The sequence below is a fragment of the Athene cunicularia genome (assembly GCF_003259725.1).
Source record: "Athene cunicularia isolate RWA chromosome 4 unlocalized genomic scaffold, athCun1 chr4_part2, whole genome shotgun sequence".
In the NCBI taxonomy this organism is placed as follows: Eukaryota; Metazoa; Chordata; class Aves; order Strigiformes; family Strigidae; genus Athene; species Athene cunicularia.
This window is the reverse complement of record NW_020799099.1, coordinates 7,073,660-7,091,365: the sequence shown is the minus strand read 5'-3', so window position 1 is coordinate 7,091,365 and position 17,706 is coordinate 7,073,660. Positions and strand designations below refer to the sequence as shown.

Sequence of the window (17,706 nt, the reverse complement as noted above, 5' to 3'; positions counted from 1 at the left end):
AAGTTGTCTCCTCTCCTCCACCCCCTCGGTCCTTCTTTTCTGTTGGTATAAAGGACTGTTCTCAGTTGTGGCTCAGCATAGAATGAGAAAGCCTAAAATCACTAAAGACGTATATGAAAGCTTTTAAAGTGGTACATTGATTTAAATGCTAATTATTTATGGACTTAATGCATTTTATGGTCTGCATTGCTAAACACACAGTAACTGCTCTTACAGCATCTTGTGTTACAGGTTGAGCATATGAAACAAAGTCCAGCATAAATGGTGTACAATTGGATCCTCAAGAAGGGCAGTTAAGAACTGACCAAAAGACAAGTCATGAAAAAACAAACACTCAAAATTTCAAGCTGCAAATTCACCTCATAAGAAACTGCATCTGTGCCTCTGACTTCTTAATTCAGACACTACACATTTTTCAGTGAAAAGAATCATAATTGGGAAATTAAAACACAAGCACAATGTCAGCAGAAATCACAAATTTATTAATCCTTAAATATATCAATCATTTACCATTATGGCAAGAAATATGTACACTGTGTCCCATGGTAAACTGCAGTGTTCCAAAATGACAGAAGATAAGTGTAGAATTCAGTTGTGGTGGAGAGAACAAATCACAATTTCCTCACGTCTTGGTGTGGAAGACAAACTTGGTCTACAGTAATACGTCAACACCACATGCTATGTTAGAAGTATAAAAAAACCACCCTACACCTAATTTGTTAATTTTAAATACAGTTATGCCACTTATAGCCGCTTCACCAAAAAAAAAAAAAAAAAAGGTAAAGAAATTAATGAGAAAAAAAATGAGGCCATTACTTTTTTCACAGATTCCATTGGCAGGTTAATATGGCTCAACACATTTATTGTAGATGCTTATTTTAAATATATATTGTTTAAAATCATGTAGTAATTATCAGAGAAGCTTAAATCCATCTACCATACATCCACTAGTAACAACATCAAAATGTTTAAGAACTGCTTTTGATTAGTAATCAACACAGAAAGGTGAAATGATACAAATTAGGAAGCTTTTCCATATTAAAAACTTCAGGCTGCCGAGTTGTAAATTTTTAACCGCTAAAAAGGACATCGATTGAGATACCATGCACTATACAGCGCTGCAGAAAACAGTTAGCCCTGTTGGTAACAGAAGAATTACAAATGAAAAAAAAAGAAATAACCAATCCCTGTTTTTTTCTATTAAAAATGAAAGGGAATAAACCTAAATGCTTGCAAGGATGTATTTTTACAGCAACACAAGGGAAGCAATGGTAGTCCCTGTTAGAAAGTTTCTGTTCTGAACTGACACTGGGAGCATTCCCCGTGCAGTGTACAGGCATTTGCAGCAACAAATCAAGGGCCAAAACAAGTTAGTAATGCTGCAAAGACTGTCACCCCTGATACTGTGCACTGAGCGAGGATTTTAAGAAACCAAGAGCAGATTGAGGGGGAAGAGGGGGGAGAAACAGATCTGTGGTAAAGTGTTAGTCTCACTAGAAAACCGGTGTATCCACAATACATTTCCAGAGAAGCAACAGCAGCAGTGTAATGTAAGTAAATTCTTCATACTAAGCTTTTAAGGCCTAATATTTCTCAAGTGTATTAACCACACAACTGGTCTACACTTAACCAAAATTTTATAATTTTTAAAGCCTCCTTAAAAAATTTACAGTACACCCTAAAAGTGATAAAAATCTTTCTCTATTCTTCCATGTTAATTCTCAAAACCTGCCCCTCAATCATCACTTAGTTGCTTACAATTTTTAATTTTTCTCATTCACCCAACAGAAATTTTCAATTATCATAGTAAGAAAGCAAACATAAAGACTCAAAAGAAAAAAAAGAAGCTGCTGGCTCATCAGAATGTTGACAGCTAATTCTGAAATGACCAAGCCAGCAAATTATGAGATTTTTCCAGTTTACATAGACTATTAAACTAAGAAGGCTTCAGCTGGTACAAAGCCAAGATATTATCACTTCCACATTTATCAGTGATTTCGTCCATCTACATGCTGTAATAAAAATCTCTTTTACAGTAATGGAGCTGCCAGCGGAAATCCTAAACATTCCTAACAGAACCAAAGCAAAATCCTGGGACTTGGAGGAAAAGGAGGAATCAAAAAACAGGTCTTAAAAAAAAGAGGGTAAAACATACTTTTTTTTTTTTTTTTTTTTTTTTTTTTTTTTTTTTTTTGGCATAAATGGAGGAAGTGCCAAATGTGTTCTGTGTCTACTGCTGTCCATCAAGTATTTTTTTGTCTTTTATGCCTTGTTATTCTCTATTTGCATGGAACATCACCTTCATTGTAATGTTAACAGTGTACAGATGGAATATACAGCAACATGGTGCATCACAAATGTGTTACATGAAGAACCTTCACAACTTCATGCACTCAGAAACATGCATGAAGAGAACGGGATGGCCAAGATGGTAATCAACCAGGTGCGTTGGATACAGAAAATGCAAGAGCGGCACCGCTGATATTTTTAGCTAGGAGGAAGGAAAAAAAAAAAGAACAAATTGCCATTACTGAAGTAACATCACCACCAGATAACAATACATGCTCACATGTTATCCAATACTATTAAAAAAATTCTCAAGATCATTTAACAGAGTATTGTGAAGAAAACCAAGGGAAAAAAACCCCAAACACTCAGGCAAAGCATTCTTTTATTCTTCAAACCACTTTACAGACATTTTCCATCTTTACAATGTGCCAGAGAGGCCATTAAAATAAAAAAAAAAAGAAACTGTGGCAGGAAGCCAAAGTGACTTAACCAATTTCTTAAAGGAGAGAGGACAGAATTCAGATGTGAATCTCTGACTTTAACTTACTTCATCAGCATATACATTACAGACACTGCCATGGATAGAGATTCTCATACAAAACTTGAACCATGTAAACAAGGAAGAATCAGATGTCATTTACATGCAAGACATGCTAGAGCCGTAGGCAAAGAGAAAATCAAGAAAAGGAATGTGTAAGCAAGTAGTTAACTAACTCAGCTTATAATATCATTTGTATTACCGTAGCATCTAGGGGTCGAAGTCATGATTGTGATCCCGCTGTGCTAGGCACTGTACAAACACAGAACAAACTCTTTACTTAAGTCTTCCTGCTGTTTGGTATTTAATTTATGAAAGTATAAGAAATTGTAAAGTACGATAAGTGATGGAACATAAGGCTGGAAGCCTCAGGTCTGAATTTAGGTTTGGGAGTCAGCTTTAGGTCTAATACCCCTTTGACTGCCCATATCATTCAGGTCCTCTCTCTGCAGACATGCAGACACAGTTCTGCAGAAACACATTAGCACAAGTTCCTAAGAACATGGAATACAGAGAAAAATTTCCTACCATCAGTCACATTACTCAGAGAAAAACAATGGACAAGACAGAAACCAAAGCTTGTTTTTTCTGACTCGCAGCAAACACTACAAATAAAATTTATTTATAAACTAAATATACATTTGTGTTCATATTTTTTCCAAATAAATTATCTGTCATAAGGAAACATTTCCATATACCTCTAGGTACCAAAGAGCTCAGTTCTGTCCTTAGATTTACGCACACTCCTTACTGTAGTCCTGAAAACAAATAAGCTACTGTGTTTGCAGCAACTGATATGACATAATCTAGGATATTACGTTTGCAAAAGCAGATCACAGCTATAATTGCTTTTGCAAATTTATTAGATTTGAAATTCTTCAGACATTATGTGTAAGATATATTTTTCTTATGGAAGTGCCATTATTAGCTACTGTGAATTGGTAATAATTATATAAATATCTGTAGACTGTATAAATTACAAATACTGCAAAACAAAGGAAGGATAATCTAGAACAGTATTTTAATTATATTTCTTCTGTAGTTTTCCCAAAATGGAATTATTGGTACACTGCTGCTCTGACTGGGAAAATTAAGGTTGATGTTCAAGACAATCTAAAAAATGGTCAGGATGGGTTATAGAAGGTGAGTTCTAGCACAGTGCTACATGGGAATCTACCAGTTAAACCTGAGAAGTGGTGATTAAAGAAAGAATATGTAAAATAACTAAAAGAAAAATGACAATGCTTGTGCTGAACAGGGAACTATCAACCTGGAGGAGACTCACTAGTCTTTTCCAATGACCTGAGCACAAGCAGTAGGATTGATCTCATGTAGTATACTTACACTTAGGTGGAAGGCACTATAAATACAAAGGGAAACAAGAGTATTGTGCTTGAACCACTAAATAACCTTGAGGGTTGGGTAATCCAGAAATGTTACATATAATACTAGGAAGTACAAAGCTGCATGCTCAGCAAAAGTTTCCGCATACTCATCGGTTGGAAATAACAGTGAATGATAAATATGTGGCTGTCTTAAGAGGATCTGCTGATGTGATGTAGATGACAAAAGTGCAAAAACCATGCCAGAACATAGCAAGTGTAGCATTCTCAACAGGGAAAAGACGGATATTGTGAAGTTAAGTAAAGCCCTGACCTGTACGTGGTATTTCAGAAGAACTCAAGTTAATGAAAAGACAAACCTCAAACCAGAAAAGACAGTGAAGAGCTATTAAGGTAGCCAGGGAAATGGAGATCCTATACAAAAAAGCCAACCAAGTAGCATTGTTTATTTACCCTACAAAAATAGATGGTGGGAAGTGATCTAATCAGCATTCGTGTAAAACAGCTCATATCAATGTAGGAGAACAAGAATGAAATAAGAATAATCAAGGATATACTGAATCCAACTAAAATTTAGATTGGAAATCAGACCAATGATATTTTAGAAGAGTGATATTAGCAAGTCCCAAAAATCCCTCCAAATTAAAGATGAGGGTTAGATAAGGGATTTAGTGATATCGTTGCCAGTGCTACAACATAAGGGATACATATCTACGGCTATATTGCTATCTCAGAGCATCCCTCCATAAGTCTTAGCCATGCTCTAAGGCTTTGAGCCACTACTCCTCTGTGACCTTATCAGCTTGGATACCCTCTCGCAATCCTGAAATCTTCTTTGTCTGACCCCATAGGCTCAGAATACCCACTGACACAGACATAACCCTTCAGTCTCAAAAAAATTACCTCTCAGCTTCTTCTTCCATCCTCAGCAGTCCCAGAAATCCTTATCCTTATTAGAGAGCATGAGCAGCTGTAAAGAACTGACATCACACAAGTTCTAAACACTGCCACTACTTTTGAGGGGCAAATCTTAGGTCTGTACATATGACTGCATTCCCTTGACATGTGCAGTCTGAAAGGTGAGGTATCTAAAAATGTATGCCATAAATGCCTTTTCTCTTTAGGATTGTTTCCTATAAATATGGCTAAATTAAAAAAAAAAAAAAAAGACACCCCCCAAAATAAAACCCTTCTCAAAAAACAGAGAAGAAAAAAACCCAAACCAACAAAGAAGATTAAATAATTCTCTAGTCCAATTTAATGTCACTTTGCTATAAACACTCTCTAGATTGCACTGGGACAGGTGAACCTGTTTCACTTATGCTTTCTGGCTGTACACATACCCAGGTAAGACCCCTTGACAAAACACTTCCATATGAAAACTTCAAAAATCTACATAACACTACATTTCAAGAAAATGTAACTACTCTTTCAGTATCACCTGTTTAAACATTGGCAGTGCAGCTGGAATGTGAAAAACAAAGGACAACATGGTTCCTGCTCCCATTGGTTTCACATTTTTAAATAAAATACAATAGTTATCACTAGGTAATCAAATTAGGGTTTTTTCCTAAATTAAAAAAGAAAATAAAATCATCCCCTCTGAAGTTTAACACATCATTCTATCATCTTCTTTATCAAATATTATATCATATGGGAGAGTAGTGTTGCAAGAAGTAGAATATAGGACATGATGAATTTTGAAGGATGAAATCAAAGCTCTTATCTCTCATCCACGCCAGGAAATTCAGCCTCTGTCTACATTAAGACACTTTACACAAATGTAATTATATCCTACAGAACGGTCTCACACTTGAGCAAACCAAGGCCTACACCAGTGCTGCCTAATTTGGAAACAGCCTAAACCTAAGCCAGAAGTCAGTGAGGTTGGGCTCTACGGGACACAGTAGCATTAGCAAAGGCTGCAAGCAGAAGAAAAGCAAGAGACTTGAGCAGAACCTCTTGAAGAAGGTGTGACTTTGTCTTGTTATTGCAACTATGAGCATGCTGTAATTTACACTGCTGAAAATCTGGCTCAAGAAATTCAGGTTTGTGTGCGTTGAGTCACGGCATGACTCTGAGGGTATGAGAGGGCATGCAGAGATGCCTGAATGAACAAAAGAGAAAAACAGTGATGGGAGAATTCTGAGGCTTACCCACATAAATGTCATAACTATTAGATAGGGACTATTCAGCAGTTAAGGAAAGAGTGTGGGAAAAGTTAAGAATATGATGGGTGCTTCTATGACTTAATTTACAAAGTAAATATGTAAACTGGCTCATAATCAACTTGCAGCAAGCATAACCAGGCCTGAATAAGTAGAAGTGGCTGGAAATCACAACAAATATTACTCAAATTTCAGTTTTTCCGAACAGGGATACTTTTTTCCTTGAAACCTTCCTGTCAGCTTTAAGAGCTCCACATATCCTATTGCTTTTTATTTTTTCAGGTTTTCCTGAAATTCTATTTCAGCTTTTCCAATCCAATCCAATTTTGTGTGACTTGTATCAAGTCTTATCTACATTAAAACATTTTTCTACTCTTCAAGCTGTCAGTTCAGTTGGATCACTGGGCATCACAGTTGAAAACAACAACAAAAAAAGCATTATTTTAGAAATGTTTGTACCAATACTAAATGCACACTACTAAATGTAATGCACATTGCATAAATGACCACAAAAAATTACACGATCAAGAGGATGGTTTCATAGTTTTTAAGGCCAAAAGCAGCTATTAGACTATCTGGTCTGACCTACATAGTTTAAATTCGTGGTCTGAATTGCTTCTTACTTGATAGGTACTGTTGGTGATCCTGAACGGTGAAAATGAACGTTCTGCCATTTCCCATCACGACGGTGCCAGACCCGTGTTTCCTCTGACTGCATAGTCTTTGGCATCCCACTTCCATCCATGTACTGTGTGAGTCGTATATATGCAATGCAAGCAGCATCATCACCCACAAGGTGGACATGAGGATTGAGGATAATGGTGTGGATTGGCTTATTACTTTTGGATAAAGCTAGGAAACAAACACACACATGGAGGATAAATTAAATTTTCCCTATGTAAGCCAAAATAACTCATCATATCCCATTTTACAAAAAAACCCTTAAGCTTTGCAGATACAAAGTAATAATTATTGTTTACTGATAATCATGACTGACAACTAGTTCAAGTACATTGTAGAAATGAGCACACTCAGAGCATAAAGTATGTTTTCCCCTTTCCTATACAGAAACCAATCAAATGTTAAGTATTAGATATCATTTAATCTATGTGCATATATGGATTAAATAACATGGGGCCACCACCCTGAGTTTCCCAATTGAGTTTTTCCAATACTACCATATCACTGCTGTGTTTAATATCTAATGACATTTGTACTTAATATTTTCAGTTAAAATAATTCAGCTTTTAACTCACTCTTGTGGCATTTTCTTAAGTGCTAGTATCTATAAAACCTAAAAAGCAAGTGGAATGAAAGGAAACATTTTAAGGAAAATATGGGAAATGCTGTTGTGGAAACAGAAGAGGATTTAGGAATATGATAATCCCATTTTATGATCAGTCATTCCTCAGAAATTACTGGATAAACTGGTATCTTCATTTACAATATTTTATTTCTTTTTGAATCAAGTGTGCTCTAAAATAGTTACCTACTTTACATAATCCTCAAAAACTTTATGAAACCCACTTTATGGGTAATTTTTCTTTCTAATAGCTGACATGATTGTAATATATATATATATATGTACATACACCCCACCCCCCAAATACATAAAAGACAGCTGATCAGATCCTCAGGTGTATAGACTGAGCCTCTACAATGATTTCCCCAATAAATCATGTACTCACTGGAAGTGCTGTTAGTTGAAATCATTGTAATTACACAATTTGTGACCTTGTGACCTTTAAGTATACTCACAGCATGATTTTCTCTTTTCCCCCAATACTTGACTTTCTCTTTCGAAATACCTGAAACTTTCCCTTGCTACCCAAGGTGCCCTATGATGTGTGAATGAGTGCAGTAGAAACAGACAGAAAAACACATATAGCAGAATTCTGAAAAAAACCCAAACCTTCCTTCACCTGCCCAAATCAATTATCTCCCAAATCAAAATGCTACTTCGACTAAAGAAACACAATCACAAGGAACAGATGAAGATTAACAGAGATGAGAAAGGAATGTTTACCATTTTCAAAGTAAAACCGGTGAAAGTCCATCCCTTCTACTAGATTTCCCAAAGCTTCAGGTTCAAAAGATGTAAGGCCTGGATCACAGATTTTTCTGTGGAAAAGAGGAAATTCTGTAATAAACACATGCAGTTATGTAACACATCTTTGGAGAGTTTACTTTTTAAATGTTTCCTTTATTCCCATCAGCTATGTTACTTAACTGTGCCATCACACTGGAAAAGAATAGAGCTTAAATGGGGACAAATAATGGAATTTTGGTTTCACCTAAATTAGTAAATTTGGCATCTTGCTTTAGGTGGACTAGATTTCCTATCAAACATCTTTGACCAAATAAAAGACTGCCAAAGAAGGCTCCACAAACTCTGAAAAGTGCTTCTGTGCAATCCAAAGGACATTTTTAATGTCACATCATTATTTAAGTTAAATTACTTTTTTCTTTAACTGATAGAGTTTAGATAAGAATTTGGAAGAAGTTTCCATTTGACATTCATACAACAAAGGTTTTATTGTGATCATGTCAAACTAAAGTTTAGTGCTGGCAAGTGTTTAACAGGACAAGCAGTGTTGATGTAGAACTGTGAGGCTTGTGCTGCAACGGGAGAGAATCCACCCAGAGAAACACGAGACCCCTAAAGAAATTCTGAGAAAGTCTTTCCTCTACTTTTTAAACTATTTTTTGATGTAGGAAGAGAAACAGCAATGAAACTGTGTCTCTGCAGAGAAAAGTTGAGAGAGAAATCGGTTCACTTTCCCCAAGCAAATTCTTGCACAGTGCTCAATCGAGGCCAGTGGAACCTACATTTCATGTGGTCTTTCACACTTCAAAGTACAAATGGGATCCTAGCTAATATCCTTCTCTGCATTCAATAAAAATTTTCTGCTAGAAGAAACTTCTACTGTGTTCTCTGGGTTCTAAATCACAAACCTGACTTTACTTTTGTACGCCAAGATAGAGCACTGCATATTTTCCATCAGGATTATGACCTGTCTCAGCAAAGTGTTACACAGGATTTAGACTAGCAGCTCCTCTGAAATTGGCAAACAGGCTCATGTAAAGCCAGGGCAAAGCAGCAATGAACACGTCTGGTGTTTCTTGGGGGCATCTGAGAATGAATTTCAACAATACATAAATACAAACACACACACTCCATATAAATATGCGTATTTACATATACAGTGACAAATACATCACCTCCTCACTCCCTCCTAAAAGAGAAAACTTACGTGTAAGCTTCAAAGTCCCCATTGTTGATAGCTTCAATCAGCTGCTCAGTAACCTTGATAATCTCCTGCTTACGAGCTAGAGAGAGATACAAATACAACTCTTAAAATGGAAGGCAAAGTGGAAGGTGACAGCTGAAAGGCTGTCAGAAGAACAACCATAACAAAGGTATCCTGTCATTCCTCAGTTGGCACAATGGCCATTTCTCTTCCTTTTCTGTGACCAAAGGACATGATGTTATATTGCTGCTTTACACTGGTTTGGCTTCAACGTACTCCTGTATTCATGAGGAAAGTAAACACATGAAGATCAGCCCACTTTCCTATCATGCTTCTAATCATCTTTCCTTTACTGAAGGATCTGCAGCTTAAAAATCAAAACAAAACCAAACCCCAACCCCAACTCCAACTTTTAACTTCAAATTAAAGGAAACTGATTATTGTTTTACAAGCGATGATCTAATGTTTCATATACACATGGGGCCTTTACCTTTCAAGTGTCTAACATTGATTTTCAGGAATCTTTGTAACACTTGGTGTTCACTTTGGCCAAATGTGTACATTTAAGTAAAGAGAAATTTAGGCCTTAAGCTTATAATCAATAACCTCTGGTGCAAAGCTTGCCAATTACCTATAATGCATCCACATCCACACAGGTCTAACTACAACACAGTGTCTTTCAGCTCTGACTTCTGTGATTGTGCCTATCTTTTGCTTGTAAAATGCTTAATGCAGGTATAGTACGATAAATCTCAAGTAGATCATTTGGCAATATTATGGTAAATCCACTAACTAATAAATAGTAAAGTGCTAAATAGTAATGGAAGAATAATACATCAAAAACAACAAGCAGAATATGTATTTCCAGTAAGAATATTCAAACTCAAGCAGTGTTTGCATATGCTTCAAAGGCTAAAGTATGTGAAACAGTTTCTCCTTTATCAGTCAAGAACTAAGCTCACAGTTCAGTATTTGTTAATGCTGATAGGAGGTATACTAAACTAGTGCAGAGTAAACAAATTCCTGCAGAGTGGTATGGTTATTACTAATATCAGTTACTCTAGAAGGGCAAAGTTTAAGAGACTTTATCAAGATGGAAAATCTGACTTCACTTTGAAAACTGACTTCTACTTTTAAAAATTTGTTTTTTGAGAAACAGATGTTTATATTTTTGCACTGTACATTTATAATTTGGTAAAGTTCAACCTTACAGTGATGAAGATCAACCAGAGTGTCACTATTCCCAAATACAGATATTTTTTTTTTTATTTAGTTTAATACTAAATTGGTAAGGGAAAGAGATTTTACTGGTACATTTGTAAGGATCTACATTCAACTCCTTATTAAGCCTCAGAAAATCAATTTGGAGGACCAAGCTTGAAATAGAAGGAAATGCAAGTAGCCAAGCTGTAGTAGCTTTCTTGTGCAAGTAAGCAATAGTTGTAATTTCCTGCACACTCCTACATGTGGACTGGACTATTAACACACACACGCAAATATGCTTGGAATGTTAAAGCCAAAGTATTGAGAGAGCTCACATTCTTCTTCAAAAAGAAAATGTGGGGAGCATAGGCAGAATGCAAGCCTCCAATGCTGTAACGCAGGAACTGTCATGACGGTGTTAAAGAACCTTTTAATTTGTTTTACGCTCCACCATCTCTTTTAGAAAGTGCCCACCTAATATATTCAGATAAAAAGCACCAAAAAAAACACATCAAGAAAAGAAGCGATGGAGAAAAAAGTGGATATAAAGGTCTAGTAAGGCTGTGAGTAGCTCTTGACTACTAGATAGCATGATGGGTAAGAATATTTCAAGTATGAATTGCTTTAATTTTCTACAAAGACTGTGGAAAGAACAAAGAATTTTAACAAAGAGATGTCTTGACTGCAGATCAGCAATGACTCCATTGTCATATGTTTAAACAATATAGACCAAACTATGGACACTGTATGGGATTGTCAGCACAAGCCAAGTGGTAGGATGGTTGAGTAGGAGATAGTGGTGCAGTGTTAGAAAAAGCTGGCAAAAAGAAATCCAGAATATGCAGACTTCATGCAGTGAGGAAATCACAAGTTTTGCATGCAACATCTCATACACATATAACTAAACTAAAGGATTTGCTTAAAAAAACGGGTAACACATTCTAATCAGAGACTAGGAAATCACAGACTATTAAATCAGACAGCGGAAAATGAGGTAAAAATCTCTGGTGAGCTGCTACATAATCATGTTAGAGGATAACAATGTAAGCAATGAAAACATCTACAAAGGTGTTATAGTTTCCAAACACAGGAAACATGAAACCATGTGGACACAATTTTACATTCATTTGGCTAGAGACAATTGGCAATATTCCCTTTTTCACTAACATAATTCATTTCTGTTTGACATTTTACCATGAGAATCCCACAGTTAACTTACATGTTATATATACTCTGACAGGGAACAGCAAATCACAGTGAATATCTGAATATATTCACACAACATTGTGTGATACAAGCTCAGAGGCTTATTAAGGTGTTTTGGTTTGTTTTAAATGAATGGTGTGCAACAGCTCAATTTAGTTGAATGGTAACCCAACTCACTGACATCTGTGCCTTCAATACTATGAGTTAAAGGAACGTGAATGACAGAAGTTCCTCTCTGCAAATCTTTGAGATTTTGAAACTTGATTTCAATCTGAGTAAAAATGGAAATTTTTGCTAAGATGCTTTTTAAAAATTGTTTTGGGTCAATCAAAATGTTCGATTTCAATCATACCTTTGATCGTGTACTACATTACAAGATATAATTCAACATCAAGCCCAGAAGGAAGAAATTGAACCGTATTTCCAAATTGTTCTTTTTTTCCCTGTTTTTTCTTCCAAAATGAAATTACAGTGGGACACATGTTTTCATGAAGGTTTCTGATAAAAGTCACCTAGTATTACAGAATATGGTTCCAGCAAAGTTTCTCTGGTCAATCCTAACACCTAGTAGAGCTGTGTCTGCTGAGCTGTCCATGGAATACAAAACATATCCATCAGGAAGCTCTTACAGGCCAGCAAAGTAAGTAAAGGAGATTAAGGCGGGATCACTGGCTCGAATCAATCACTGTCCAACTCCAGCACTAGCATCAGTTCTTCCAGTACTCTGAGAACTGCAAAGTCTTTCCACGAGTGGACTGTCAGGAATAGAAAGATGTTGCCAAAACATCTGCCTTCCAACTCACTTCTCAATTCTTCTACAAAATTACAAGCACCATGTGAAACTGTATAGGAAAGGAACTATGCTACTCTTCCCTTTCAGCAACACACAAATAATTAGACATGTGTTAGAAAATTAGATTTCTTACTATTTAGTGATCTGATACGCAATTTCATTGGCAGAAAGTGACCAAGAGACAAAGACAGACGTGGAGTATAATTTAGAATCTGGAGTTCCAGAAATTATTTGTCCTGTGTGCAACCCCCTCATTCTCAGTCCTTACTCATTTAAAAGCAAAAGAGAACATTACAAGAAATGGTCATGAACAAGGCAGTATAAAATATTCAGTAACATCAGACATCCAAGAATAATTAAAAATCTTAGTAGTCACTGTGATTTTACACAAAACTCTTACTGATTGTTTTGGGGAATCTTTTTTACCTTAGCATTTTATTCTTTTTGTGTAGGTATGCATGTGGGTGCAGGGAGACAAGAGTACAAATATAGACCAAAAGTATTTCAGCCTATAAATACATTGTCTAGGAAGCAGAAGTTTAGCCTGGGAGGGAGGAAAAGAAAGGAGACAGGGAAGAACTGGAATACAATAACAGAAAATTGGAAAGAGACTGGAAAGCAATGAGAATGAAAATGCAGCCATGACTTGGCAGCCACGTGAATCAAGTTAAGTACATCTGACAGAAATAATTGGCACTTATTAAAGCAGTAAGAAAATTACCAAATTTTTATTATAAATTTGATGGAGTCCACCTAACATATGCTCTTTCAAACCTCCAATTCCTTTTTCCATCTAAATATACATTACAAACTACACAAGGACAAGCAAACATATGAGACATTAAGAAAGAGGCATCTGGCCAGTTCCCATCTGCCAGATAACAGAATCACAGAATCGTCTAGGTTGGAAAAGACCTTGCAGATCATCCAGTCCAACCATTAACCTAACACTGACAGTTCCCAACAACACCAGATCCCTCAGCGCTACGTTGACCGGACTCTTAAACACCTCCAGGGATGGGTACTCCACCACCTCCCTGGGCAGCCCATTCCAACGCCCAACAACCCCTTCTGGAAAGAAATGCTTCCTGATATCCAGTCTAAACCTTCCCTGGTGCAACTTGAGGCCATTACCTCTTGTCCTATCTCTTATTACTTGGTTAAAGAGACTCATCCTCATCTCTCTGCAACCTCCTTTCAGGGAGCTGTAGAGGGCGATGAGGTCTCCCCTCAGCCTCCTCTTCTCCAGACTAAACCCCCCCAGTTCCCTCAGCCGCTCCCCGTACGACCTGTGCTCCAGACCCTGCACCAGCTCCGTTGCCCTTCTCTGGACACGCTCGAGTCATTCAATGTCCTTTTTGTAGTGAGGGGCCCAAAACTGAACACAGGAATCGAGGTGTGGCCTCACCAGTGCCGAGTACAGGGGTGAGATCCCTTCCCTGTCCTTGCTGGCCACGCTATTGCTGACACAAGCCAGGATGCCATTGGCCTTCTTGGCCAACCTGGGCACACTGCTGGCTCCTGTTCAGCTGGCTGTCAATCAACCCCCCCAGGTCCCTCTCTGACTGGCAGCTCTCCAGCCACTCCTCCCCAAGCCTGTAGCGCTGCTGGGGGTTGTTGTGGCCCCAGGGCAGCCCCCGGCATTTGGCCTGATTGAAACTCCTCCAGTTGGCCTCAGCCCATGGCTCCAGCCCGTCCAGGTCTCTCTGCAGAGCCTCCCTACCCTCGAGCAGATCAACACTCCCACCCAACCTGGTGTCATCTGCAAACTGACTGAGGGTGCACTCGATCCCCCCGTCTATATCATCAATAAAGATGTTAAACATGAGTGGCCCCAAAACTGAGCCCTGGGGGACACCACTCGTGACCGGCCGTCAACTGGATTTAACTCCGTTCACCACAACTCTTTGGGCCCGGTCGTCCAGCCAGTTTTTCACCCAGCAAAGCATGTGCCCATCCAAACCACAACTAGCCAGTTTCACCAGAATACTGTGGGAAATGTTGTCAAAGGCCTTGCTAAAGTCAAGGTAGACAACATCCACAGCCTTTCCCTCATCCAATAAGCATCCACCCTGTCATAGAAGGAGATCAGGTTTGTCAGGCAGGACCTGCCTTTCATAAACCCATGCTGACTGAGCCTGAGCATCTGGTTGTCCCTCATGTGTTGTATGATGGTACTCAGGATGAGCTGCTCCATCAATCAAGCTGACAGGTCTGTAATTTCCCAGATCATCCTTCTGTTCCTTTTTATATATGGGCATCACACTGGCCAATTTCCAGTCAGTCAGGACCTCCCCGGTCAGCCAGGACTGCTGGTAAATGATGGAAAGCGGCTTGGCGAGCACCCCAGCCAGCTCCTTCAGCACCCTCGGGTGTATCCCATCAGGTCCCATAGACTTGTCACTTACAATAACTGTCACTTACAATCACCATTTTAATTTGATTTTTTAAAAATCTGCTAGTAAACTTTGCTTGTATTCAATTCTAGAAGAATTACATTGTTTGCCGAATAGTGTCAATTTTATGCTATTATACTTTTTATTTGATGTTCATTAAGAACTTCCTAAATAACGTACTTCAGGCTTTGGTTAAAGCCATTCAGAGATCTGTATGTTCTCTCACAGTGCGATGAGATGATCAGACTGAATCAAAAGTTTCTTTGGCATCAATCAACTATGCGTATTATGGCTGCCTTATCCCCTCCCTTTTAATATATCACACTCAGAGTGCATGGACTATCCGAGTCTTACGGCATGTAAGAGTTTGTCTGATAAATGACAAAAACACTTTAAGGGACAAGAGGCAAATGCAAAAATTTTAATGGGATTCTGATAAAACTCGTTCAGTTCCTTTTTCTAAGGGGTATGGTAAGACCCAGTGGATAAATTAAAACCTGACTCATTTAGGCTGTTTTAGAATATGCAATGGCTTCCTATGGCATAAAATGATATAATCTCTGTAAAAAAAAAGGATTACTTAGCAAAATACATTTGGTGTTTTTAAGACAACTGAGGTGTGAGGGGAGTACCATTACTAAAATAAGTTAAAGGTGTTAAATATGGCCATTTTCCTGAAAAAAAAAAAAAAAAAAAAGACTGCAGATAGTATAGCAGAAAGCTACCATAAAACGGCAAACTTGTGTGTAAAACATGGTAGCTGACATTCTTTGCTCAGAATACGGGTGAAGTAAATACATTAAAGAAAAGACCATGGACCTACTCTCCAAATATAACCTTTATCCCCGTAGGGTCAGAGAGTCATGGTACTAAGATATTAACAGTTCAGAAAGATATGACTCCTGCTTTGGCAAGTGAGACAGTATATAACTAATACAATGGCAGTCAAGCAAAAATACTATGAAGACAAGCTACAAAAAGACCAGATAAGACGACAAGAACAAACCAGAACATTTTCTAACATTGGCTAAACTTATTTCTCCAGCACTGCTGTAGTACATAGGTTAACTTTAAATGAGTTATTAACCTCTAGCCATATTTCACTACCTTTCTTACCCACTCAACTACAGGGTGGGGATATCTTTCATAATTAAATATTATCTTTCATAATAAAAGACCACCATTAACACCAATATCTAAAGAACACTATCTAAGAACACCATTTACGTAGAAAGCATCTAACACTATAAATGCCTTAAACCTACAAGGCACAATCTCACAGCTAATGAAATCAAGTATCAAAGGAAAGAAAAGAAAGTACAACAAACCCTGTTTTTCTAGGAGGGAACTATGGGGCTTTTCTTCCCTTCCAGTAGCCCCAAGCAACATTTGTAAACTCAGTCTACAAGAATCATGCAGGAGCAATGGATATTTTGATATTTTAATTGTAAAGAGAAGGTGTTGAATAAAAATGAGCTGTAGATATGTGAAAATGAAGTATTCAGAAATACCCATACCCAAAACTTAATGTTTTGTGAAACACAAAAAAGAATCTTTGGCAGCTGATTGACCACCACATTATCCATGAATTTAATGTTTTGTGAAACAAAAAAGAATCTTTGGCAGCTGATTGACCACCATATTATCCATGATTTTTTTCAAAATTCACACCAGTATTTTTGTTCTGAAAATCTTTCAGATACTGGAGTATCTTTCTATTGCTAGCAATATTATAGATTATTGACTATGTAATTACCATACTGGAATAGTTATCAATTACCCCCACTGATCTTACAGAAGTAGGAATACACCTTTTTAATTGTTCTTTGACATTATTTCTTTTAACACAAAATAATCCTAGGAACAGTCATCATACTAGCAAAGTATAAAACCAGTATTTTTGGTCTTTCAGAAAAGACCTCATCAAATAAGCTCAGTGCAGACAGTACCTGCAACAGGGCCTGTGAAATCCACAGCAAGGACAGATCACCTTCATCTTCCATATAATACCCAAATCAGGGAACTGCATACCCCTTACTATTGTTTGCTTTGAATCAGCTATGAAATCCCCGCCAAGCAGTAGAGCACCTTCCCGGAAGAGTGAGATATCCTCTTTACAGATTAGCACATGAACGAGAAGACAAAATGATTTTGCTTCTTACTTGCTCACATGTTGTTTCTCAAGGAAAAAAGCCTTAAAACTTTTTGACTCAGTACTCTTAACTACATATCTCGGTACACATCAGACTGGGTTAATCTCACAACATTTTGGACATGCATAACTACAGACAAGTGAGTTGGTTCTCTCAACTCCTCTCCCTTAGTCAATGGAGAGAAGCAAGCACTTTCAGGGCACGATTCACCATATCCTAAAATAGATGTATAAGACAAGTGTGACTCATCTGACCTATTTGCGTTGACTAAAGGGAGTCTAGACAACTAGCTCAAATATAGGTATCTACATTGTTGAGGATGTCTAAATCTGTGGGGAGAAATCCTACCTATTGCGCCATCATTTT

The 17,706-nt window shown here is 37.5% G+C and overlaps 1 protein-coding gene across 42 annotated transcripts in view; it reads right to left on the bottom strand.

Annotated features, from left to right (window-relative positions):
• Positions 1 to 461: 461 nt before the first annotated feature.
• The window catches only part of CAMK2D (calcium/calmodulin dependent protein kinase II delta), a 161,617-nt gene continuing 144,372 nt past the window's right edge, over positions 462 to 17,706 (bottom strand). For 37 of the 42 annotated variants that reach the window (XM_026847789.1, XM_026847802.1, XM_026847799.1 and 34 more), the window contains 5 exons: positions 9,593 to 9,668; positions 8,365 to 8,459; positions 6,962 to 7,190; positions 3,030 to 3,079; positions 462 to 2,491 (listed from right to left, as the gene is read on the bottom strand). In XM_026847789.1, the coding sequence (XP_026703590.1) occupies positions 3,073 to 3,079; positions 6,962 to 7,190; positions 8,365 to 8,459; positions 9,593 to 9,668 (407 nt within the window). In that variant the 3' untranslated portion in view covers positions 462 to 2,491; positions 3,030 to 3,072. Of the gene's footprint in view, positions 2,492 to 3,029; positions 3,080 to 6,957; positions 7,191 to 8,364; positions 8,460 to 9,592; positions 9,669 to 17,706 lie in introns of those variants that run through there. The other 5 variants (XM_026847792.1, XM_026847803.1, XM_026847818.1 and 2 more) reach the window with 2 other exon arrangements.